At 43.4% G+C, this 26,467-nt stretch overlaps 1 protein-coding gene and 1 long non-coding RNA gene across 2 annotated transcripts; both read right to left on the bottom strand.

Moving 5' to 3' along the window:
• Window positions 1-6,351: 6,351 nt before the first annotated feature.
• On the bottom strand, window positions 6,352-7,229 carry LOC138368412 (uncharacterized). The gene is made up of 3 exons (XR_011229592.1): window positions 7,170-7,229; window positions 6,711-6,841; window positions 6,352-6,579 (listed from the first exon to the last, which is right to left on the bottom strand). It is a non-coding gene; the product is annotated as an uncharacterized lncRNA (long non-coding RNA).
• Window positions 7,230-16,899: 9,670 nt separating this feature from the next.
• Window positions 16,900-19,545, bottom strand: LOC138368588 (uncharacterized). Its single transcript, XM_069331116.1, has 2 exons — window positions 18,585-19,545; window positions 16,900-18,353 (listed from the first exon to the last, which is right to left on the bottom strand). The coding sequence occupies exons 1-2, from the start codon at window positions 19,543-19,545 to the stop codon at window positions 16,900-16,902; spliced, it is 2,415 nt and encodes an 804-aa protein (XP_069187217.1).
• Window positions 19,546-26,467: the final 6,922 nt, after the last annotated feature.

Genomic DNA, 26,467 nt, shown 5'->3' with positions numbered 1-26,467 from the left:
CAATACATTGTATAATAGATGTATTACATAGGCAATCTTGGGTACAAGTACAATATATCATCAAGTGTTCCAATATTCAAATAGTATATACAGAGTTCAGCATATCTCATCACGGGAGGGCGAATGTCATTCAATATGGAACATTCTACAAAATAAAGTTAACGGGAGTGTAGGTTTTCTCTTTCACAAAGTTGACAAATTGTGTTCTCGACATTTGGGTTTTGAGAAAATTGCCAGATACGTCTATATCCCAGGCGTATTCTGGCCACTATAACATCACATTGCCTAGTATTGCCTCTATTAGTTCCATATATAAATGCCTCATCATGATATTTATCATAATGTTTAATGCTACAACTTTCAGGCCTTTGTGAATTTGTTGGGCCAGCGAGATTTTCATTAGATATTTGTTTAAGTATTCTCTTTGTCATTGCTAATGATACACCCGTATCAATTTCTACAACTGGTTTTCTTCAGGCTGTCTGTGCAAACATATCAACAGTGTCATGCCTTGAGATGCCAGTATGTGATGGTATCCAAAGGAATTTAATTTCAGGTCTGTTTTCCTTAGCAGCTAAAACATTCACTCATATATTACTGAATACTTTCTGGGTGTTACTACTATGTGCGTTCAATGCCAGGAGTGCACTCTGTGAGTCACAGTATATAAGTCGACTGCCTTTGTCTTTTAAAAATTCAGTGGTAAGATATATGTCTGCAAGTTCGAGTTGTACTTGCTCAATCATTGACACGCTTCATTGCTGAATGAACGAGAAAAGATTGTTTTACTATATTGCATGCACATCCGGTACATCTTCCAACTTCTTCTACAGGACCGTCGGTATAGCACTGATACACATCGGTACCCATAACCTAGCTACTCTCAGTGATTTTTTCAGTGTTAAATGTTTCAATAATGCAGCATGTACACTATCTTTCTTGGATGCAATTACAAACTCATCTGATAGATCCCAGTTATCCCATGGATTAATTGGTTGATTATTTATTAATTGAGTTGGGTATATATTTAATATTTTGATGGAGTTGGCTGCCTTTTAAAACCAAAATACATACTCAGATTTTGCTTTTTTTCTATAGACCTCAGGTAAGTGTAGCATATTAGAAACTTTAGCTTGAAATTTCATGTGTTGCCGAGATCTACTCAACGCCTTCACCGTCGATGTTGAAATAGACACAATTCTCTTACTTATGGTAGGTAATTTTAACTCTGCTCTCATATTAACTATTATCGTGGACTTTGGAGCCCCAAGGATGAGACGCATAGCTTCAGTTTGCAAGGTTTCAAGAGATTTTAGCTCTTTGTCGGAGCTAAATTTCTTTAAGATGTAGAGCATTGTAGTCACTCACAGAGCGTATAAATGATACATAGAAAATTCTAGCAAGTCTCACGTTAATTCCATGATTGACACAAACAAAGATCTGCAAGGGGTTTAATCTCTCCCAGAGTTTCCTCTTGAGAGAAGAAAGTTTCCCGGGACGTTAATGGGACACCAAGGTATCTGAAAGACTCGCAGTTCCCAAGTGCACGCCCATCTATATGATAATTGTGTGGTGGAATAGTACAATGAAGGCACTTTTCATTTTCGTGCCCTCATAAGGAGTCCACATTCCTCAGCTCTGGTAGCAAAAGCATCGAGCAGAACTTGCATTCTAGGCTTAGAGGCAGCCTGTAAACATATATCATCAGCATAACAGATGACCGTGTCTTCATTATTAGTTGGAAGATCTTTAATAAGTTAATGTTTTAGAGCGTTGAACAACAAGGACCTGAGGACCTCTCCTTGTGGAGTCCCCAGTTCAAAGTGTTTCTTGTCTGTGCTTTTAACACCATTAAACAAAATATATGCTGTTCGATGAGACAAATAGCCCTTTTATCCATATTCCAGTAATTAGAAATAGTACCTGATTACCTGGTTGATACCTGGTTTATGGGGTTCTGGGAGTTCTTCTACTCCCCAAGCCCGGCCCGAGGCCAGACTTGACTTGTGAGAGTTTGGTCCACCAGGCTGTTGCTTGGAACGGCCCGCAGGCCCACATACCCACCACAGCCTGGTTGGTCCTGCACTCCTTGAAGGAAACAATCTAGTTTCCTAGTAATTTCCCTTGTTTTCCAAGCTCAGCAAGCTATTGTAGTATGATTCCCTGTTTACTGTATCAAAAGCTGCTGCTAGGTCGATGAAGACTGCTTTAAGGGAAGCTTCAGTATGAGAGAAGTATTCAGCAAAACAGTGTTGTGTACTGAGCCCAGAGATAAATCCAAACGTTTTGGGTGACAGGTGCCCTGTATAGGATACATAAATCGGTTAAGGACAGTGCGTTCAAGCACTTTACAAAGACACGATGTAGGAGATATGGTTCTATAATTATCTGAATGTGGTTTGGGGATGGGAACAGTGACACTCTTTGTCCAAGCATCAGGCAATACTCCTTCACTTAAACTCATTCTGCATAACACTATAAGTGGATTACCTGGTACTTGTGAGACTAATCTCAACAAACTATAAGTAATACTGTCCTCTCCAGGTGCAGTTGATTTGCCCATCTTTTGTGCATGATTTAATTCCCATTCAGTTACATCATTAAGATCCGATACGTCAACAGTTGTACAAACATGATTGATGGTTAGTTGTCTGTTGGGGCGTCATTAAATTTGTTTTGTATGTTAATTGGGAGTGAGTTGCGACTTGATGTTAGTGGCCATTGATCAGTGAGAACGTTTGTTTGTTCTAGTGGGCTGTGGTTGTCGGGTAATTCCTAGCAGGCAGTAATGTGCTTTTTATTCTTGAATATGGAATTTTGTTATATTGTGTTTATTTTAAATTTTATTTAATATCTTCATAGTTTATTGTACTTTCTTCAGTATTGAATTAGAATTCTAAGTGGACTATATTTTAAGATTTAACCTGCCAGGTTTTACCTGAACACATAGTTGGGGGTGTTTAGATGTACATAGCTTCAACCGCAATTGGTGGTTATAAATAAGCTATATACATTTACTGTTAATGTTACACAGTTTATACCACATATGGTGGATATTAATAAACTACAGTATAATGTTAGTTCTACAGTGTATTATATTGTAAACATATGTGAGTATAGATAAATGTTAAATGTGTTCTCAGCTGTTTTATATTGATATACTCTGTTTTGTCAGTGTGAAAGCTGTTGATACTCGTCCCTCTCTCTGGTTTCGCTATGTTGATGACATTTTTTATTTATGGCCTCATGACCTTAGTCTTTTCCAGCCTTTCCTCTCCTCTCTTAACAATCTTGCTCCTTTTATCCATTTCAAAGTTGAGTGGGAATCTAATTCCCTCCTTCCTTTTCTTGACGTTCACGTTCACAGGTCTGTGTATGGTTCTCTTTCTCTGTCTACCGCAAACCCATGCATAGTGGCATGTACATTCACTTCCTTTCCTACCATCCTCCTTCTGTTAAGAAAAGTGTCCTCGTCTCTCACTTCCTCCGCGCTCTATGGCTCAGCGACCCTCAGTTTCTTGATTCTGAAATTGCCCATATCTACAAATCATTCTCTCGCCTTGGTTACCCTTTGCATTTCATCAACTGGGCCTACTCTCAAGCAAAACGCAATTTCTTTCTTCCTAAACCTGCTTCCAACACTAGTAGCATTGTACTATGCCTTTCCTTCATATCTGAACTCAAAACTTTTACCAATACCTTTTGTCCTCTTGACATTAAACTCGCCTTTCGACAAACTAACACACTTCGTAGCAATCTAGATCACACTGCTCCTCATACTTCTAATGCTGCTGGTGTCTACTCTATTTCCTGTTCGTCTTGTCTTCTCCAATACTTTGGCGAAACTAGCCGTACACTGAATGACAGACTTGAAGAACACAAGAGAAGTGTTAAGTCTGCAGACACTAACAATGCTCTCTTCTGTCATGTGAGGGATTCCAATCATCCCATTGATTGGTCTTCCTCCAAAATTATCTTTCCTGCCTCTACTCTACATAGACGCTGTCTTGTAGAATCGGCTCTAATACACAATGTACCCAACATGAACTTGAGTCCTGGCTTTGTTGCTGTGGACTCTTCCCTTTCACAGCATATACTTAAATACTCTAATCTTTCTAACAAACGTCACCTAACATATTACCCTTCCATTTATCTTTCTTTCTCTTTCCTTTTCTTTCTCTTTCCTTTTCTTTCTCTTTCCTTTTCTTTCTCTTTCCTTTTCTTTCTCTTTCCTTTTCTTTCTCTCTCTTCTCTCTTTTCTGTTCTTTGGTTTTCTTTACGTTCCCTTACTATCCTCTTCTTATTCCTATTACTATTTCATTCTCATTCGGTGATTATAACAGAAGCTGCCTCGTATGGGCCAATAGGCCCTCTGCAGTTCCTACTACTATCTCCTCTACTACACTTTGCTCCTCAGCTCTCTCTAGCCTATTTATTGCCTGCATCTACTTCCTCATCACACGGGAGGCATCTCCAGTCACGCAGGGTGCCCTCGCACCTCCACAGATCTCCAGAATCAGCTCTTGATACTGGTTATGGCTCAAAAAGGCCACCACTTACGGGCTATTCATGCCCGTGCCCCCTTTTGGATGGCTTAATCTTCATCAATCAATCAATCTTCCTCATCACAATCGACTTGAGAATGGTCCAGGACGGACCGAAACGTCGTCGTTCCTTCACCTTCTAGTGTGTTGTCTGGTCAACATACTTTAGCTACGTTATTGTGACTCATCGCCTGCATATGGTTACCACACGTAAGCGTCTTACTCTGTTTAATTTCTTCGATGATCTTCCTTCTTTTAAACAGCCTTTTCGCGCCTTTGAATCTTCCCTTCTTGCCGCCAAGCATCGAAAGAAAGAGCTCAGGCTTCTTAAAGACTGTCTTGCTTAGCAAGTTCTCCCTCTTTCTTTATCTCACTTGCTCCGGTTCAACATGTCCATGTTTGCCATGAGGAAGGTAGGATAGTGATCAGTTGTTCTGTCATAGATTATACCAGAAGTAAGGGGAGCTGTTATATTAATCCATAGGTGATCCAAGGTAGTGGCAAATGTTTGAGTGACTCGGGTGGGCTTGGTGATTGTGGGGATTAGCATACAGGAGTTCATGCTGTTATGGAAATAGTCAACTAGAGGGTTATTCTGTAGACCCAGGTCAATATTGAAATCACCTCCTAGAATGATGTGATTTTTGTTGAGATTGTTATTTATGATAAGATTCTTTACGTTACCGGAGAATGAAGCTATGTTGGTATTGGGAATCTATAGATGTCACCGATAGTCAAGGAGGATTTAAGGGAATTACTGGAGAACTTGGCAAAGGTATGTATATTCACAGTAGTCGTCTCTATCACTAATGACACTATTGCAGATGAAGGTATCTTTGTAATATATTGCTGTGCCACCACCTTTTTTATTAGGCATGCAGTTGTGAATGGCTTTATAACCAGCTAAGTTGTAGAGTTGGGTATAGCCTTTACTTAGCCAGGTTACTGTTAAAATAATGAAAGATAATTTATTACCTAGTGCTGTGAGTTGTGCATTTATATCATCAAAATGTTTACCAAGTGATCTAAAATTTTGGTTGTAAACTGATAAGCAGGTGCTATTTAAGAGTTTGTTTTTTTGCAAGATTTGCTGTGTTATACCTGCAATAATGATGGTCAATGTGCTAATTAGTGTGGATATGAGACAGAAGATTTCGATCGGGTTCAATATCAGTATGCATGTAGGTGCAATGGGATCACGATACAGTAAGACAAGCAATTACAGGAACAGTTAAATACTAAATCTGCTGTAAATAGAAAGTAATTATAGCAAAACACAACAATAAATGTAAGTACACAAAAAATAGAAACAATTACTATGTTAGTATATTAATATGTTATGCGTCAGATTTCCGACAGTAGTGCAGTGGTTTGGTTGGGTTGCTTCTAGAGATTTTTTTAATCTTTTCCCAAACTTCAACAAGTGAAGTTTGCTTGTTTATACTTTGTAGGAACTTCTTTTGTTTGTGCTGCTAAAGAAAGTAGAGTTTACAGAATTGTTTAAAATATGTTTGATTTTCTTTAAAACACAGCTGTATTTCCACATAAATGTTTTTACCTATGTTCCAGCCTTTAGAATTGTTTTGAGAACCTGAAGTTAAGCCATGAGCTCAAACCCATTCATTTACATACTCCAATAATTTTATTGAAAACATTGTAATTTCTTCCTCATACTTAGAAAAGCTTTCGATATTAATCCAAGTTTTCCAACATCAATATTCTACGGACAATTGCCGCCGCCAACTGATCAGTAAAAATGCAAGTTAACAACAAAATCTTTATTACAAAAATATATTTATAATCACAGTCTCAATTCCTCGTCTTGAGGAATAGTAGGAATGAGTTGAACATGAGAAGAGTTGAAGGTGGACAATCATTCGCCCTCCGGCACCCAATATGCACCAAAATCCACTGTCAGGTTAAAGACAGCATCATGTCTTTAACCATGTCACTATGTCTTTAATCATGTCACTATGTCGATCCATAGTGATGGGTGATGGTATTATCTGATGGTCGGTAAACTGGCCCATTGACCCTGTAAAGATAGCCAAGATGAATTACTCTTAAAGTTAGTTCAACAGCAACATTTAAATTATAGCACAATTTAAGTCAAACATTAATTTACTAAACAAGACATAAAAGTTTTGGAGATATAATAATACTTACAGATTACCGAGAGGGCCGTGTCCAATCCCGTATCCTCCGTCGTGTCCTAATCTGCCACCATGTCCGTTAGTAAGATAGGGTAGTGCCACTGCCACGTACACCAGAGACAGGAGTGCCACCACCACCACCAGCTGAGGAAGAGGAAGGGTTAGTGACACGAGTTGTGGCTGTCGTCTGGCTAAAAATATTATCGGCAGCGCTGTTGTTGAAGACATTTTAGAAGTTCCTCTTGCATTTCTTGAGACATCAGCTCTCAAGATGGAGAACAATAATTTGTTAGCATAACCCAGGAAGACCTTGGGTATTGTGGGCCCCCACAGCACATTGTAATTTACATATGAATAACACTATATAAAGATTTACAGATATGTTCAACATGGACGATTTAAACCTATTACCAAAACATCCGTTGCCATTGTTATTATCTCATAAAACAGGAATAAATACAGTTGTACTCACAAGAGAGCGTAGAGCGGACATAATGCGGTGCTTTACAGTGAACTTAACTGTTCTTCCTCAGTGTGAAGACTGATGCCAGACCATCTTACTGGGCGCTTATATGTGCCGGTCACACCCCGGGTCCTCTCACCTGCAGTTGCCACTTATGATTAACTCCGACTCTTGGCCATACTTACTGATATAAATAAAGTTAACATGTACTTACGGCTTGGCGACAATTGATGTACATCTTACAAGAAGTACAGCTCAGCGATACTGAATGCTGACGTATTATAAAAGTTAATAAAAATCATTGATTGTAGCAGCAAAGAGGGAAAATACTTGGATAAATCAACATAACTTTCCGAGTTGGAGAGAGAGGAGGTCAAGGCCGTAGGTCGATGACGCACTTACTGGAACTTCCCGGACAGGGCACTGATCCTCCGTGTCGTTGTAATATAGTGATGCTGGTTCTCTGTGATGCTGGAGTGTGGTGGTGGTGGTTCTCCGTGATGCTGGAGTGTGGTGGTGGTGGTTCTCTGTGATGCTGGAGTGTGGTGGTGGTGGTTCTCCGTGATGCTGGAGTGTGGTGGTGGTGGTTCTCTGTGATGCTGGAGTGTGGTGGTGGTGGTTCTCCGTGATGCTGGAGTGTGGTGGTGCTGGTTCTCCGTGATGCTGGAGTGTGGTGGTGCTGGTTCTCCGTGATGCTAGAGTGTGGTGGTGGTGGTTCTCCGTGATGCTGGAGTGTGGTGGTGCTGGTTCACCGTGATGCTGGAGTGTGGTGGTGGTGGTTCTCCGTGATGCTGGAGTGTGGTGGTGCTGGTTCTCCGTGATGCTGGAGTGTGGTGGTGGTGGTTCTCCGTGATGCTGGAGTGTGGTGCTGGTTCTCCGTGATGCTGGAGTGTGGTGGTGCTGGTTCTCCGTGATGCTGGAGTGTAGTGGTGGTGGCTCCGTGATGCTGGAGTGTGGTGGTGGTTCTCCGTGAACTGGAGTGTCAAGGAGCTGGTTCTCCACGATGCTCTGCGCCTAACCATTACACAGATGGTTCGCTACACTGCCCCACGGGTCCAGCTGGAAGTGTAGTTGTCTTGACTATGGGTGATGGCTAATATTTTGAGTGGAGAATTAGTATGTACAATTGGGGCTCTATCATTCAGACCGAACTATTTGCCTTATTTCTTGGACTCTAGTTTGTACATGTCTCCAAACTTGATACAATCATTATAAGTGATTCTTTATCATCCTTAATTGCGTTTAACCCTAGAACCCATTGTTGACGAAAAACAATATTCATTATATTTTGTAACTATCTTAACAAGACTGCAACTTGTATATGTAAATAGATTTTATAGCGTTCAGTCCCTAAGCCCAATATGTGCCCCTTGCTACTACCGCCAACAAGATGGGTATGGAGTGTATAATAAGGGAACTTTAAAACAAAAACTGGAGGCATGTTTGGTTTGTGCGTCACCCAGCGCCCACACCAGTAAATGAGTTGCCAGGTTCCTCTCACCATCCAGGAAAGTTTTTGTGTAGATTTCTCCGAGAACTTCCCTCTTGCTGCCGTAGCTAATTGCTAGTTAATATTTATTATAACTGGTCAGTAATAAGTATGTTTAGACTACATTATTAGAAACTTTAAACAAAAGTTGCATTGTGACGTATTCTATACAAATATACTTTTGTTAGTGAGTTTGGGCAAGAGGAGAGGCGGAGTTAACCACAAGTGGCAACTGCTGGAGAGGGACCCGGGGTCTCCACGACACATATACGCGACCCATAAGACAGTACTCCCCTATTCACTTATTTGTGCTTGCGGGGGTTGAGCTTTGTCTCTTTGGTCCCGCCTCTCAACTGTCAATCAACTGGTGTGCAGATTCTCGAGCCTACTGGGCTATATCATATCTACATTGGAAACTGTGTATGGAGTCAGCCTCCACCACATCACTTCCTAATACATTCCATTTACTAACTACTCTGACACTGAAAAAATTCTTTCTAATGTCTCTGTGGCTCATTCGGGTACTCAGTTTCCACCTGTGTCTCCTTGTTCGGGGGACAAGGCCAAGGCCTCCCCCGCCTTGTGACGTCACGGGACGCCTCGAGACGTCTCGTCTGTGATTCGTCTAGGCACCTCAGCCTCGAGGTGATGTTTAGGCGCAAAAGGCTGTGATTCGTAGCAGCACGATAGGCTGTGCCAGCTTTGTTCTGATTTGTCAAGACAAGGGGGGGGGGGGGGGGAGGGAAAGACAGGCATTTTGAGTTTCCTTGGCCCGCCAAATCTTCAGTCTAGGACAGGCGATCGTTTGGACAATGAGTCCCCGGGTGGGGGTGGCATGTCTGCTACCTCCACCACCGTTAATCGCTGTCATCCTTATTACTCATCGCGCACGGTAATCCTGCCATCGTGGATCGTGTCTGGATCCAATTTCTTGCCAAGGAGTAAGGCAGGAACTGTGTAAGACTAGAGGACAGTATTCACCCATGAGGTCCCTTGGCAAGTCTCGTGGTGTATCAGATGTTGTTGCTAACATCTGATGAGTTATCTGCTCTATGATAACTGGCAAGTGGTGGAATTGGGCTGGGCTACCTAGTGTTACTGGGAGCGTAATTTTTGGGAAATTACAGGACCTGTTGAACTTTGAAATTCCACCTTGCTATGTGTGCCATGTTGTGTTGCCCGCCATTATCACACTCGGTGTACAAGCAAGCCTGCTCGTGGTGTGTGTGGACGTGTGAGTGAATCTTCCACACACGTTGGGTACGCCTGAGGCCTCCAGCCAGCATGAGGCAACCCCATGTGCCGACGCACTGCTCCGTGGCCAGACACCGTGGGGCCACCCGATGGCCACACCCTGGCCACACGCCTGTGAGCCACACCGCACGCCCCCTCCTCCAGGGCGAGGCGCCACGACCGCCTCGCGCTCCTCATGGCCACCCTTTAGGGCCATGGGGTGGCCACACATGCCTTGGCCACACTCCCTAAGGCCACACCTAGTCGACGCACGTGGGAGCGAGTTAGGGGGTTCTCCAGCTTCCGTGCTTCAGCAAATGAGGTTGTGACCGGGGGAATGAATGTAAAGAGAGTGGTAACGTGAGTACTCATTATTATTTAATGTATACAGAGTCTCAGGACTGATGTTAATTCCGGTACCAGCTGTGTTGTCCCATAGCGCCTGCCAGGTGAGGGTAGCAGCTGAGAGGCAGCTGTCTGTACTGACGTCAAGGTGACTGACTGTGATGTGACGTGAGGGTGTATGTTATACACAGAACCACATATATAGATGTATATGGATATATTTTGTGCGTAGACTGACTCAAGTATGTAACCTGGTCAGTGTAGAGATTATTTCCCATATAAGTGATTGTTGATCTGTCGATTCAATATATATCGTTCAGAGTCAAGATTAATGCCATGTTGCCGCATGTTATTATATTATTTCAAAGGTCGGCAGGCCAGTGTATTTAGGGTTGATCAGAGGACACCCTTAGGTCTGTATAATAATGTATTAATTACTCTAGTGATATATATAATACATATATGTGTAATTTTATGTTGTTATGAGGCATGATGGGTAGCTATTTGATTTATGATCATTGACTAGTGTGTGCCATTTCCAAGTGTTTCATTTGCATGTATATTATTATGGTGTTGTGTGGTGAGTCAGTTGAGATTGCTGACTGATTGCATAGTGATGTCATTAGCATGTGGGGTATGCTCACAGCATCAGTATGTTGTGTGTTTGGGCAGTGTTGTTGTTTGGTATACCTTATATTACTGCCCTAGGAGCTGTGTTGTTGATTGAAGGAGGTCCACCTTTAATTATTCAGGGGAATTCACAGTACGTAATGAGAGAGCAAGCAATTGTTTGGTTAATCTGCCTAATTTTGAGAATTAGTGCCAGCTGTCAGTGTAGTGAAGGTGTCTTGAGTTAATGCAAAATTGTTTTGTTGAAGTAGTGATTCCGCACAGTAGTTCCTTGCAACTGTTGCAAGATTAGAGGGGGCAAAAATGTAGCTATACTTTTGTGTTGCAAAACCGTGTGTCATTACTATGAGGGTACAGTAGTTAACGTGTTGTAGAAAGCTGCAACCGTATGTGGGCTGTGCATTTATTTTGTTATGCCACTGTAAGTGTGACCTATGTAACCTGGGGTTACTTTATGTTCTTTAAGTTGTGTTGAGGACTTAAGGATTCAGTGAGAGTTAATTAACTTATTATTATTATTATTAACATCTTTATTGACAAAATTAATTACAATTTTGCCTAATCTGAGGATTTCGATTAATTCTTATTAAAGTGAGGATAATACTGGTATTCACTGTCACGCAGCGCAGAGGGTCATACATAAGACAATAGGTCTAAACTGTAGGTGGAAGTACATATAAATCATGGTTACAATCAATATTTTAATGTATGGATATGTGAAAACAACTTTCTATTGTGCACTGCCACACAAGGGCAGGGATGGGTTCATAAGTGATGCAGCTTAGAAGTAATATAAATAAAAATTGTTCTTCATTCTTTAAAATGGACAAGCAAATTTTGGATAAATTGTTAGGATGTCGTCCAGAACACTTGAGTCAATAAAATAGTTACACAGTAGGTGGTACGAGAGGCCAGGAGGTCTAAAGTCCTTTAAAGTTTCACATTCAACAATACAGTGTTCTAGTGAATGCATTAAAGGTTTATCACAGAGTTTACAATCTGAGAATTCTGGTAGTGGCTCAGCCTCACTAACCTGCCAGATGTGTCTATAGCCAAGGCGAATTCGCGCAATGACTATAGCACATTGCCTGGTTCAGTTACTGTGCTAACCATACAAATACCTGTTATTACAAAACTTGTCATAACCTTTAATACTGCAGCTTTCAGGTCTCTGGACATTTCTTAGTTCTTCTAAATCTGAATTAATTTCTTTAATTTGTGTTTCTAACAATTGCATTAGATAGTCCAGTCATAATCAATGTTTTTTTCCTGCAAGCCTCATTGACCAATCGATCTACAAAGTCATGTTTTCCAACTCACACATGGGATGGGATCCACACAAATTTTATACAAGTTATTATCATTGGCAAAAATTACATTCCATTTAATATTAAAAGCTACTTCCGACATACATTGTGATGGGTTTTTTAAGGATTGCGATCACTTTTAGAGTCACAGAAAATAACTCCACCACCATTGAGCTTAAGGTATTCAGTGGCTAGATAAATGCCCAATAGCTCGGTCTATGTCGTGCTTGCCCAGTTGTTCAATCTCAGTGTACTAGACATGATCATTTCACTCCCTTTATATACTGCACATGCACAACCTGTTCTACCGGTGCCTAACTGCACAGAACCATCAGTAAAGGCATAGGATTCAGTCGGTTTGAGAATTTGAAGATGACTGTCAATAGCTTCTAATGTTATACATCTCAAAATGTCAGTGTTATACATTTGTTTTATACTGATGGGGGTATAATGCAGAGAGACCTCCACATCTTTCCAAAGGGGGGAACATAGTGAACAGTTTTATCAGGGTTAAGAGACACATTCAGTTTCAGAAGATTATAGGCACAACAACTGAGCCACACACACTGTAAGAAGGTTTTTGCAGCGGATTGAGGGAGCAGTCAGAATTGTTTAGAATGGATCTCAATTTAATTTGAATAGAGCTGGGTGACCATTATTTTTCAAAGTTTTGGCGCAAAACATCGTACTAAGTAGAACTATTCTTTCGTAAATTGAAGGTAAGTTTAGTTCCTTTCTCATGTTAACAATTCTGACAGTTCTAGGACAACCCAGGATGATGCGCATGGCATCATTCTGTACTACATCTAGGCCTTGTAATTGTTTAGGAGAAAAATTAAGAAGATGCAAGGCATAATAATCAACAACAGATCGTATAAAGGCAATATAAAAACTCCGAGCATATTTTATGTTTATGCCAAATCCTTTGCCAACATGAGTTTTGAGAGGTTTAAGACGCCCAACAAGTTTTTTGCGCAGGTTGCTGACGAGATTTGTATCATTAACCTCGACTCCAAGTGCGAGGCGTGATAAGACTCACAAGTCTCCACGGGCACTCCATTAATAGTATAGTTAACATGAAGAGAATTGGGAATAAGAACCCTTGTTTTATCAACAGAGATTATGAGGCCACATTCTACTACTTTCTTGGAGAATGCATCAAGTAACACTTGTAGCCTTGGTTTACTGTGTGCCATAATACAAATATCAACAGCATAACATATAACATTTGCAGTAGGTTGTACAGGTATGTCATAGATAAGTTTGTGCATAAGTATATTGAAGAGCATAGGGCTCAGGACACCGCCTTGAGGTGTGCCTAGTTCGAATGCATCTGTTCTTGTACTTTTAGCTCCTTTAAATAGGACACTAGCACGCCTGTTGGATAGGTAGCTCTTTATCCAACTCAGAAGATTACCTTTGATTCCAAATTCAGCAAGTTGCTCTAATATTATTTCGCCATTCGCTACATCGAAAGCTGACTGTAGGTCAATAAAGGCTGCCTGTCTCCCATCCTGGGAGTTTACAAAATATTCAGCAAAGCATGTTTGTGTGTTACACTTGGGCATAAACCTATATAGGTTTGGGGCCAGTTTTTCTTTGACCTGAAACATGACACGATTGAGAACAATTCTCTCCAAGACTTTACACATGCAAGATGTAAGGGAAATAGGTCTGAATTTTTTAGAGTTAGGTTTAGGAATTGGTATTATGAGACTTTGTGTCCATTTCTTTGGCAAGATACCTTGTGAGACTCATTTGATAGAGGTCAAGCAGAGGGTGGCTCGGGACATCATTCAGTAAGCTCAAGGTGTTGTAAGTTATACCATCCTCACCACGGGCAGTTTGTTTAGGTTTTCCTAATGCTGATGTTAATTCAAAAGGGGTTATAGCAAACTGATCTGTTAAATCTGGTGAGGAGCGTGCTATTTCAATATTAAAGTTTCTCTTAATGTTTGTGTGATTTAAATGCTGGTGTATATCTGGGGGTAAGGAAGAAATTTGTGAGACACTAGACCATTGAGCTAGGAGCATGTCAGCATATTCTGCAGGAGTATGATGAAGCTGGACTGGGGCTGAAGGTTTGGTAATGTTTTTAATTTTGTTCCACATTTCCGATAATGTTTTAGTTCTATTGATACCTTGTAGGAATTGTTCCCAATATGTGTCCTTAACTTGACCCTTAAGCTCGCGAAAATCTCTGTTGGCATTAAGGAATGCAAGTAAATTGTCAGCTGTTTTGTCTCGTTAATAAGAGTCAGCAAGCTAAAGCACTTTAGCTCGCTCTGCAATAATAATAGGATCCTCTGTCCATGAGGAAGAACGAGTGTTCTTTTTTTTCTTTGATTTAACCCAGGTATCATAATAACTGGTAATGATACTGACAAGATCATTGTACAAGTGGTCCACTGATACAGGTGTATACCCAGTGTACCACTTATGTACATAAGCCTTAAAATGCTGTTTAAGATTGTCTGGAATGTTAATTTTAACTCTAGGATGAAGATTGGACCTAATATCCGCCACATTGTATTCACAATATATTGCAAAATTATCACTTACTAGTTCTGGGATGAGCTTAACGTTGACGTTGCTATCTGCTAGGCTGTACCCAATCACATAATCCAGCCTACCTCCCAATAAATGGGTCTGTTTATCAGTATCACACACAGTAATATTATTGTGGAGGTGACCCCACATGTTACAACAATAGTACAGTAATATTTCACCTTGAACTGTCGTCGTAGTGGGTGGTAGGTCTGGTAGGGCAGGTGGAGCAAGTCTAGGCTCCTCAGGAAGGATAGGATAGAGGGAGTCAAGGCCTCTTTAGGGGTTCTATGGGCACATATCCTAAGTGCCAGTGGTGCCGGGTAGGCGTCGTCCGCACGGGGTCACATGTAGTTCAAATCTGGCTCTCCCCACCTGCGCGGGTAGGCTGTGCGCCGTCGCCGTCCACCAATCAGGGCACAGCCCTGCCTATACTGTAAAATGTCTCCTTTGGCAGGCACTTTGAATGTGGTTCCCTCCACACTCCTCCCGTCTCTATAGAACAATGGGTATACTGGAGGGGAAATGTTTCATTATATATAACATGTCTTTTTGTAAAAAGTCTGGTTTCATGAATGGGTCCTATTACAATTATTACCCGTATTATCTTTGCACTGTACACGAACATTACAATTATTACCCGTATTATCTTTGCACTATACACGAACTGTTTCAACAATGCATACACTACACTATTCCCTTTCCTTTTTTTTTCTTCTTTTTTTTTTTTTTCTTTTGCCCTTATGGCTCGCACCGAGGACATGCATACTCTGGTTTAGACTGTACACTCGCCAGAGTCACTTCCATGCAGACCCCATGGAACCACTTCGCGCACATATCACATTGTACCATAAACTTTCCATCGTATGGTTGCCGACACACACAGTAAAGGTTCTTGTACGGCACTCCCACTGGGTCCTGAACCTGTGACATATGACGTTTAAACTTCTCAATCCAGCCGGGGCATGTACGGTCCTTGCACTTCTTTAGTTTATCATGATTTGCTGTGATATTGTCATTCTGGAGCTTGACCCTGAACTTGTGGATGATGACGCCTGGGCCCTTCCACTGCGGTGAGAGCTTCCGGCACTGCCCCTTCACCTGTGCCGTGTCTAGCAGGTAAACCAGGTCCCCTTTCTCATAGACCTGTAGCCGTGCCCGTAGGTCATAATCTCTCTTCATTCGTTCCTGGTTTGTTGATAGAGACTTCCGTGCCAATCCATGCGCCTTCTCAATTTCCTTCTGCAAATTTGCTAAGTAAGGTACTGCATCTGATTGAAGTTGCACCTCCCGGGGGTACATTAAGTCTATTGGCTGGTTGGTTTCCCAACCGAGCATTAACTTGTTGGGCGTGAACCCAGTCTGTCGGTTCACACTAGACCTGATGGCCCCTGCTATGTGTTGAATATAGGTGTCCCAGCTGTCATGTTGGGAACTGGCATAACACCGCAATGCATCCATGATGGTTCTGTTATACCTTTCCACCTGCCCATTCGCCGACGGCCTGTAGGCGGTAGTACGGGCATTGTGGATGTGCATCAATTCACAGAGCTTCGTAAACAAGTCACTTTCAAAATTCCTGCCCTGGTCGGTGAAGATCTCAAACGGATACCCGAACCTGGTGAAGAACCCATCGAGTGCTGCTCGGGCGGTGTCCTCTGCCGTCTGGGACGGTAGTGGCACACACTCAATCCATTTAGTGAACTGATCTACCATCACCAGGAGATATTCGTTGCCTTTCGGAGTCTTAGGCAATGGTCCCAAAATGTCCAAGTGTACCCTTTCCATTAGTGCACCCGCATGGTACTTAAGCAGCTCGTGCCTGCTGGTCTTGGATGCTTTTTTGTTCATACTACAGTAGTGGCATGATGCCATGTAGTTTGCAACATCCGTTGATAGCCCGTACCAGAAGTACCTTGATTTGACCCGCTCCATTGTTCGGTTTCGGCCCTGGTGGCCCATATCAGGTATATCATGGCACAGATTCAGTACCTCCTGCCTCAGGCTGGTGGGTACATACAAAAGCTTCTGGGCGGCCCCCCCTCCTGATCTACTTTGTGCCACCACCAAAGCCCATTTTCCATGAGAAATGCCTCTTTGTTCAACCAGTAGTATTTTGTTGCAGGACTGGCTCCGAACAGGTCCCCATCTGTTGGCTGACGGCCTCCCACCCATTCTCTTACCATTCTCATGTCCGGGTCTCCGTCTGCTCCTGTAACTCGAGTAAATGCAAACCTAGCCTGTCCGCCGTTGTTCTGGTGATGATCCTAATGCCTACTACTTCTGGGGCCACTGCGTCTTCCTCCTTATCCAGCGTCTCCGCAGGCTTTCTTCGGCCATCTTCACCAGGGTCCCATGGGAAGACAGCCAAGTTGGAATCCTCCGACCACCAGTCTTCAATAGGGGCTATAGTGCTCACTTGTCTAATCGTCCCCCGGATCTGAACATTGCATGCACATCTGAACGACCCCGTAGCCAGTGGGACGACGTCATCTACCGTCTCCTGGAAGGTCGCCCAGTTCTGATGTGCCCTGCGACAATATGGGCATCCTCCACACGGCAGGTCCTGCACTGGCACGTCCTGGCGAAAGTGGGTACATGCCTGTTGAGCGCCTCCCTCCCTGGATAAAGAGTCTGCATTGTTGTGTTTTTTACCTGCTCTATGTTGGATTTTTAGATCAAATTGGCTCAGCTCCTCCAGCCAACGTGCTAGTTGGTCCTGGGGGTTCTTAAACCTAATCAGCCAGACCAGGCTGCCGTGGTCAGTGCGTATGGTAAAAGGCCGCCCCAAGAGATAGTGCCGGAAAAGCCTGGTAAACCTGACTACTGCCAATAACTCTTTCCTCGTGGTGCAATACCTTCTCTGTTCTGTGGTCAATGCGAAGCTGGCATAAGCAATTACCTTTTCTTTCTTCCCTTGAACCTGTAGCAGCTCCGCTCCTATTGCCCAGTCGGAGGCATCGGTGTCCAGGATGAAGGGGTCATGTCCATTAGGTAATCCCAGCACCGGAGCTGTAGTTAAGGCCATTTTGATAGCTGCAAAGGCCTCCTGATGCTTGTCTCCCCATTCGAATCTGTTTCCGCCGGTCAGTGCGTATAGGGGTGCGGCTAACTCTGCAAATCCCTTTATGAAGGCCCGATGGTAGTTGGCCAGTCCCAGAAATCTTTCCAGGTCTTTGGATGACCCAGGCTTCTGCCATTTCACCACTGTATCTATCGCTTCTTTTCCCAGTTCTAGTCCCGCGCTGCTAACCATCCTGCCTAAGAACTCAACCCGCTTCTTAAAGAGGGCGCATTTTTGTGGTTTCAGGCGTAAACCATAGGTTCTGAATCTCTCAAATACCTGTGCTAGGCTGGAGAGGTGGCTTTGTAATGAATCGCCCAGCACCAGGATGTCATCCAAGAATGCTAGCACAGTTTCCCAATTTACCTCCCGCAACACCAAGTTCATGACCCTGGCGTAGGTAGCCGGAGCATTACAGAGACCAAAGGCCATTTTCTTAAATTCAAACAGTCCGTACTTTGTTATGAATGCCGTCTTCTTCCGGTCTTCTTCTGCTATGTTGATCTGATAATAGGCCGAGTTGGCATCTAGCTTGCTAAACCATTCGTTTCCCGCCAAGGTGTCCAGGCACTCATCGACTAGAGGGAGTGGGTACACGTCCTTTATGGTGCGAGAGTTCAACCCTCGATAGTCTACACACCACCGAACTGACGCATCCCTTTTCCTTACCAGAACTGGTGCCGATGCTCACTCAGATACTGACGGTTGGATGATGCCCGCGTCGAGCATGCACTGAAGGTGTCCTTTCTCCTCCTGTGCGAAGCATGCGGGCGTTCGTCGTATTTTTTACTTCACGGGTCTTGCATTACCCGTGTCGATGCGGTGAGATACCTCCTTGAACGATCCCAGGTCAAATTCACTTGCGGCAAAGATGTCCTGGAAGGTCCATAGCAGGTGGGTCAGTTGGCTTGCCTGCTCTGCTGTCAGCGTTTCTTCGACGTCCTGTACCATGGTCATCATATGGGCAGGTAGTTTGACTTGAGTTTCACTCGGTACCCTCCCCACTACCCTTGCTGCTACCGCTGGACCCGGCCCCGGTAGAATTTCCCATACTGCCTCTGCATTGGCCACATGCATCCGCCTCTTTAATGTAATATTCTGTCCTGTTACGTTGAGTACACATACCTTCAGGATTCCTCCATCCTGATGGAGTGTGTGAACCACTGGCACCTGCCCATCCTCCAGGGGCTCCACTATACACTGGGGCATACTTTTGTCCATTTCACATTTGACCCTGGCCACTGAATGTGGTGGGATAACAGTGTATTGGGACACTGCTACCTTAGCGATGCACGGAGCTAGGTTAGGGTTAGGCTCATCTTTCGTCTCTAACTTCATAGGAGTCACCTGTCCCTGTAATATCATTTGGGACTTGTCCAGGACTATACTGACACCGTATCTTTTCATGAAATCGAGCCCTAGCAACATGTCGTCTGCAATAGGCGCCACATACACTCCCACAGTGTATTCCCGTCCCACAACCAGCAAGGGGATGGGGCCCACCAGTGTTCCCGTAAGGTGCATTCGTTTCCCCGCCGTGCTTAAGGTTATGTGTTGTATCACCTGGGGTGGTGGGTTCAACCGTTGATGGATCTCCTGGGAGATAATTATGACCTCGGCCGCTGTATCCACAAACGCCTTGACCTTCACGTCCCCGATCTGGACTGGGATCCAAAACATAGAGCCGGATCTGAGCTGTCTGATGGTTATATGATCTCTTCCCCCATCCTGCTCTTCCACCATTTGGTCACCACTTGGTCCGGGAGACATCTCCCGTCACGCAGGGTGCAGTTGCGCCTCCACAGATCTCCAGTACCATCTTTTGATACTGGTAATGGCTCGAAAGGGCCACCACTTACGGGCTATTCATGCCCGTGCCACCTCTTGGGTGGCTTAATCTTCATCAATCAATCAATCCTGCTCTTCCGTGTCCGACGTCCCTTGGCCCGCCCCTATCGTGTTCTCAGTTTCTAGGCCTGTTGTACATTGGGTCGGAGTTAGGCCGACTGGGCTGACCCGGCCGCGTTTAAAGACTCTTTCTCGTCCTCAAATGAAACGCGCAGCTTGTTGCCCAGGGGGTCCCTGAGCCGGCGGCTTTCCTCCCCGTCACTTCCAGATTCCGGACAATCCCGAGCCACGTGACCCTCTTTCCTACATCTGAAACACTGCAGCGGTCGCCTGGGAGATGGGGGACGACGATTATGCGGCGATAGGATGGCCGTCGTGAGACGCCTCAAACCCTCACACACCTGGTCCAATCTCCTGCTGAGTTCTGAGAAGCCTGCTACCAAGACGTCCAGTTTCGTCTCTGTGTCCATGGAAGATGAATGACACAAGCCTGCACTCGACGGGTGGTGAGTGCCGGTTCCACGGCCTGCGGGATTGGTAGCCGGTGAGGCGCCCGGTGTCGAGCGCCGAGAAGCGTCCTTACTCCTGGGTGGTTGCTCATACCGGGAGTACCTGCCTACTGCATTCACTCTTACTGCTGGCCCCTGGGACCCGCGGAGATGGGAGTCGTGCCTGCTTGAACCTGCGGAGCCGTGGATTGCTACGGCATTGTGCTGGAAGGCTTGGGCCCGGTCAATAGCCTCCTCCATTGACGAATTCCTTGCATTGGCAATGTATTCCGCCAGGGGTCTTGTCCTGTAATCCCTGGCCAAATCTCATTTCTGCAATTTGTTCCACTTCCCATCATGGCACGTGTTTGTAGGCCCGATGAGCCACGTGATGGGCCCTATCTGCCCAATCAGCGATATCCTCTTCTGGTTCCTGCTGAGCCTGGTTAAACTTCATCATGGCTACATCCAAAACTTCCCTATCGCCAAATCGCTTGATCATCTTATGCATCATGCGACTATAATCAATCGACGGTTCTCTGTCCAGTAAGTGATTGTAAAAATCACTCGCCTTACCCTTGAGACACCACCCTAACTGTGTCAATAACGTAGGCCCGCTCCAGTCCTTTTCCGAGGCATAAGACGTGAAACGGGGGTAGAAGGTGGCCCAATCTGACTTCCCGTCATAATCCAACGCCCGAGGTGGTGTGCGGAAGGTTTCTTTCTGTTGGTGATAACCTGTCCACCTGCTGCGGGATAGAGAGGCATCCGAATCGGAAGTCCGAGAGCTGTGTGACGAGTGTCGAGCTGGCCGTCTCTTTGATCGAGCCGATCGATGGTGGGAGGGGCTCCCCTGCTGAGTACCTTGCAGGCCACTAGCCCTGGAGTAGGCCGGTGACTGAGGTCGGTGTCCATGCTGTCCGCCGCTGGCGGCACCCCTAGAGGAACGGCGGGTACCCGTTTTGCTGGTCGAGGACGATGAACGACTTCCTGCCCCCTGACCTGAGGGCCCGGGGCCCTGTTGGGACGGGTCCACCTCAAACGATATAGCAGCCATCAAATCGGGTGTGGCCCGAAGGCGGTTGATATTGTAGATGTTGTCCTCCGTAATCACGTGGCGATACCGAAACTTGATAATGCGAGCGGCCAATGTATCTCCTACACCCGGTAGCAGCTGCAGCTCAGCAGCCGAAGCAGAGTTTATCTTGATTGGAGCCATTGTTCTGGTGTCGAAAACTAAAGCTCAAATATATCGTGCCACGCCTGGTAATAAGCCTTAGATCTGGGGCCAGGCACCTCACATGTATATCACACCAAACAAAAAACAAACAACAACAAAAAAACACAGACACCAATGGCCACACTTAAGGTTCCAATGTTCAGAGATAGAGATAAATGTTCCACAAGGAAAAATAAGCACTGCACAGTCAATAATGTAAATGATGGGGCCAGGTGGATTTCAAGCAACATAAAACACTGCACACTTAATTGGTACCTAAATCACTTGAGGCTTAGACAAAAACTGGACACTTACTGCACTTGCAAAACTGGAAAATCTGATATGGCAGACACTTTGAGGAACTTTAACTAGCAACGTGCCTGATTTTCATAAGCACTGGGCTGAGGGTTCTCAAAAACACTTTTTTCAGGTGAACGTGGGGAACTGTGTGCAGGGCGGATCTCCATCCACCTTAAATCTGGCATGAACACAAACTCACTGGCTTACTTAATGTATTTGTTCCCCTTGAGCCGTTACTTCTGTAGAAAGCCTAGAACAGGTTACGTCTAGCTAACAGTAGAAATGAGAAAGTAACAGACCTGTAGCAAGCACCCTGCAGAGCTGGAACCGGCGTCGCTGTAATAAACACACTGGAGACGGATGCGCTCGGGAACGACAGCCTGAAATCCTCCGCGAGCGGATTCGTAAACAATACAGGTCGGATATGCTCATGAACGGTGGCCCGTATTCCGTGTGAATGGTGGTACTTGTCTCCCCTTCTTCAAAGAACTTAGGGACCGCGGGAATCGGTGCTTGGGGGACAAGACAATAAAATCCAAAAAATCCAGGGAAGTAATCCGTATAAAACACTGATAACTGGAACTTATGGAGAATCTTGGGGATTGCACGAGATGTGGAATAAAGTACATGCGCAAAAAAACAGGGACTGAAATATCTTGGGCACCGCTATTGAACAACAAGCCGAAGAACATCTATGGTGCAACCAAAGCACAGTAATTCAAGACTGGAAACGTTGAACACTAAGACATCTTGACGGAAGTCGGCAGAACGATGATGCAGATATCTTGGCGAGGTCCTCTTGATCACCGCGTGGGAACGTTTACTCACTGCGCCAATGTGGAGGTGACCCCACGTGTTACAACAATAGTACAGTAATATTTCACCTTGAACTGTCGTCGTAGGGGGAGGTAGGTCTGGTAGGGCAGGTGGAGCAAGTCTAGGCTCCTCAGGAAGGATAGGATAGAGGGAGTCAAGGCCTCTTTAGGGGTTCTATGGGCACATATCCTAAGTGCCAGTGGTGTCGGGTAGGCGTCGTCCGCACGGGGTCACATGTAGTTCAAATCTGGCTCTCCCCACCTGCGCGGGTAGGCTGTGCGCCATCGCCGTCCACCAATCAGGGCACAGCCCTGCCTATACTGTAAAATGTCTCCTTTCGCAGGCACTTTGAATGTGGTTCCCTCCACATTATGATCAGTAAGGTATTTTAAGAAGACCCTGTCATTATTGTTACACTGAACATCACCAAAAGCAGTGTGGCGAGCATTAAAGTCACTCATACATAACATAGCTGTGTTACCTGTAGGTTTCGGTAGCAGGTCTGCATTAAGTACACTATATCGTCCATATATGTTATACAGTAGGAAATGGCTATTTGCAGTTTGTAATTTGAATTTTTGATAATGTATACTATCACTCCTGTGATTTTTAATTAGTTTACAGATTAATCCACTCTTAATATACGTGAGTAAACCTGTTCCAATATCATTGTTGTATGCTATATACCCAGGTATCCTGGGTGGGACCTTCTTGATAATTGTGGACGTATATGGTTCCTGTCGGAAAATCCGACACAATAAAAATCCGCTTAATAAAAGGTAATTAAGCCTTGGTCCTTATCTGATTCATTGTACAGTGTTTTCTCTGATATAGCTGTCATATATTAGGATTCTGGCTTTACAGCTAGTGTCTTTGACAGGTCAAGAAGAGGAAGCAAACTTTGTGTATCAGTTACTGGGTGATGGAAGCTGCCTCACACGAGGAAATTTGGTGTCTACATCCTAGTTATATCTGGTGAACCAAGCCTGCTGTATAATAAGATAAAGAGCCTCCTCAATGTATACTAATATATGTAGTTTAATACTGTAGTTTGATTGGCTGCATATATATAAATTCAATATAAACCCCCCCTAATGTGTACTGGATCGATTTGTGAGATTATTGCAGAAATACAGTCCACTTAACATCATACAAATTGCTATCGAAATATATAAATTAATGTAAATATAAATTCTATATAAATTCATATAAATTAAATATATATAAATCTCACTGGTCGGTTCCCACATTATTTGGAACTTCGGAACCAGATTATTTGGTCCTTTGAACCCACATTATTGGTCATCTTCGAGTCGGATGACAGATTATTTGGTCATCTTAGTACTGGATGAACCAGTTAACCAGTGGATTCATTAAATATACTAGTGCTGTGTGATTTATACAAAGGCAGTCAAAGACAGCAGCGTAGCCTCGACCGAGCTCAAGAGCCCCTCAGTCCAGCTTCAGTCAGCGGTTTCAGGGTCACCCACAGATATTTGGTTGCGTGTTATTCCGTGAGATGACAGGCGCTAATATTGAAGCCAGCCAAATTAGTGGCTGTGTCCTCGCAAGATTGTTCACGGATTTCGTGGCGTTAAATTATCCACGAATTTTGTGGAGTTAATTTCGCGAGGTCACTAATAATATTTAATACTTCTTGATAATATTAGAAGTTTCATAGAGGCTAATTAAGAGGCTATCAGCAATAATTGTGTATATTATTTCTCCAAAATTGAGAATTATTTAATATATATTGCACTAGTGTTCACAATATAATATTTACCAATTGCCAACCCACAACAGGGTAGGATGTACATTGACTAGTGTTTATATATAACCTAGTCCCATATTAACATTGACTAGTTGAACAATTTATTGTTCATCCTAGTCCCATTATTACCATAGTCTAGTTGTACTATATTGAACAACCTAGCGCCATTAATGAATGGTGCAGACCCTATTTTGGGTATAATTGTTACCAGCTCGAGTTGAGTTGTGTGTGCATAATAATTTACTTATGATCATTACACCTTTGAGTGATTAATTAGTGTCTATACCATCCTAGGGTGATATAGAAGAGCTAACCTAAAGGTACTTCCAGTGAGTCTGGTTTATCACTCAAATCATTAGTGTGTATGATTGTATATATATAATGTGTATTAATTTTAAGTGCTAACCTCTAGTAGAGGTAGGATTATCGCCTAGTGAGTGCAGAATTTTACCCTAGGCTACCATCAGTACTTGTTCAGTATTATGAGCAGCCCAAGTACAAGCCCCACAAGGCTTAACCAACTAGCCAATATGAATAATGCTGGCAATGAGAAAACTGTCATACATCTAGTACTACAATTGCTGGATTTACCTCAACCTGATCAGACTGCTGACTCATTACAATCCTTCAGCATGGAGTTTGAGTCGCTACTAAGAACATTCAGTTTTAAGGTTGATATAACTACTAGTGAATTGATGACTAAAGTAGTCCTTCAACGAAAATTGTCCAGCGATATACTAGATGAATTATATGCACATCAACATAACACCATCCTGACAGTACAGGACATCACTGAAGGTTTACTTTCCATCATAAACGACGTGCAAATGAGGTAGTTAAAGCCTCATGCAAGCCTTCAGAAATAGAAAATAAGAGTCAATTAAAGGGTAAAACAACTACCCCAAATAAACATCAACCAATTACTCTAACATCAAGTTGCTGAAAATCTGGCAATGCAGCAGAATCCTCCAAGCCTACTGTTACTAGTTCACCCAAACCGGTAACTTCCAAACGTGCAGTAGGCTGGGGGACATGTATGTTCTGCAAAAAGAAACATTCAACATACTGTGGTGCTAATTATCCAACCAGAGACACTCGTATTGAACGACTCCAGGAATTAGGGAGATGTGCAAGGTGTCTCAAGTAACACAACATAGACTATTGTGATACCCAAGATTACAGGAGATTACAGCTGACTATACCAACAGAGGTTGATGTTAATATCATCATTTAAAGCTGAAGATGAGTTCATGAGGCCTCAGTGGCAAATCAGTGAACAGTAGCCTAAAACAGCTACAAGTCACTGAGACTAATGTCACTGAACCCACTGCAGTCTCAGAACCATTCTTTACTTTAATGATGGGCTATTCAATCCTCTGAATCAATTAACTAAATTAAACCCCAATAAATCTGATGACTGATTTCATTTATTATTTAATCAAGATGTATTCCATGGGCCTCAGTGTTTATATATCAGTGACCAGTTACCTGAACAAGCTTCAAGTTATATCTAATGTCACTGATCTCACTGCAGTCCCTGAATCATACTTGACTGTAGTACTTGATCACATTAAGTCTTCCGAGCTAAATAATATGTAATTAGGCTTGAATTTTAGCCTTTCAAGAGTTAACAGGGAAATGAAATCGCATTAGACTTCTAACCCCTGCAACTCTAATACAGGACATCCGTCCTGTACGAACAGACGCACAAATGTGTGATTACTAACATCAAATTAATCTAATAATTCAAAGGAGGAGTATCGGTGTTCATCTGTTCTAAATAGGACTTCGACCCGTGAGCAGCCCCCGGGAGAATTATGTCAGAAAATCCGACACCATTTAATAGCATTACAAGCAATTGCAGATAATATTGCTGCCATTGTATACACAAGTTACCCATAGAAAATGTAATTTGTAGTGGAACTTTCCGTCTATAGAAAACGGGATATCATTGCCACATACTATTATAATTTCATCAGCTATTCTGCTGGGAATTATTCTTAAATACATTAGTCTTTGGACTTTACCATCATAAAAACATCTCATTTGAATTAATTTAATTATCAGTATTAAAATAGAGTAAATATGACCCTTCTATCACTTTCTGATATCTGGACAATGTAGGCCAGTAGTGGTGAGGGAGTGGTCAGCCATTGTTGAGACCAGAGGTGCACGGGAGTAAACGGCTCCTGTTAATTTCTCTTGGACGAAGTGCTTTGGAAACCAAAGGTCTTCCATCATCAACACGCT

The sequence above is a fragment of the Procambarus clarkii genome, chromosome 25 (assembly GCF_040958095.1).
Source record: "Procambarus clarkii isolate CNS0578487 chromosome 25, FALCON_Pclarkii_2.0, whole genome shotgun sequence".
Taxonomy (NCBI): domain Eukaryota; kingdom Metazoa; phylum Arthropoda; class Malacostraca; order Decapoda; family Cambaridae; genus Procambarus; species Procambarus clarkii.
This window is presented reverse-complemented; position numbering and strand designations above follow the sequence as displayed.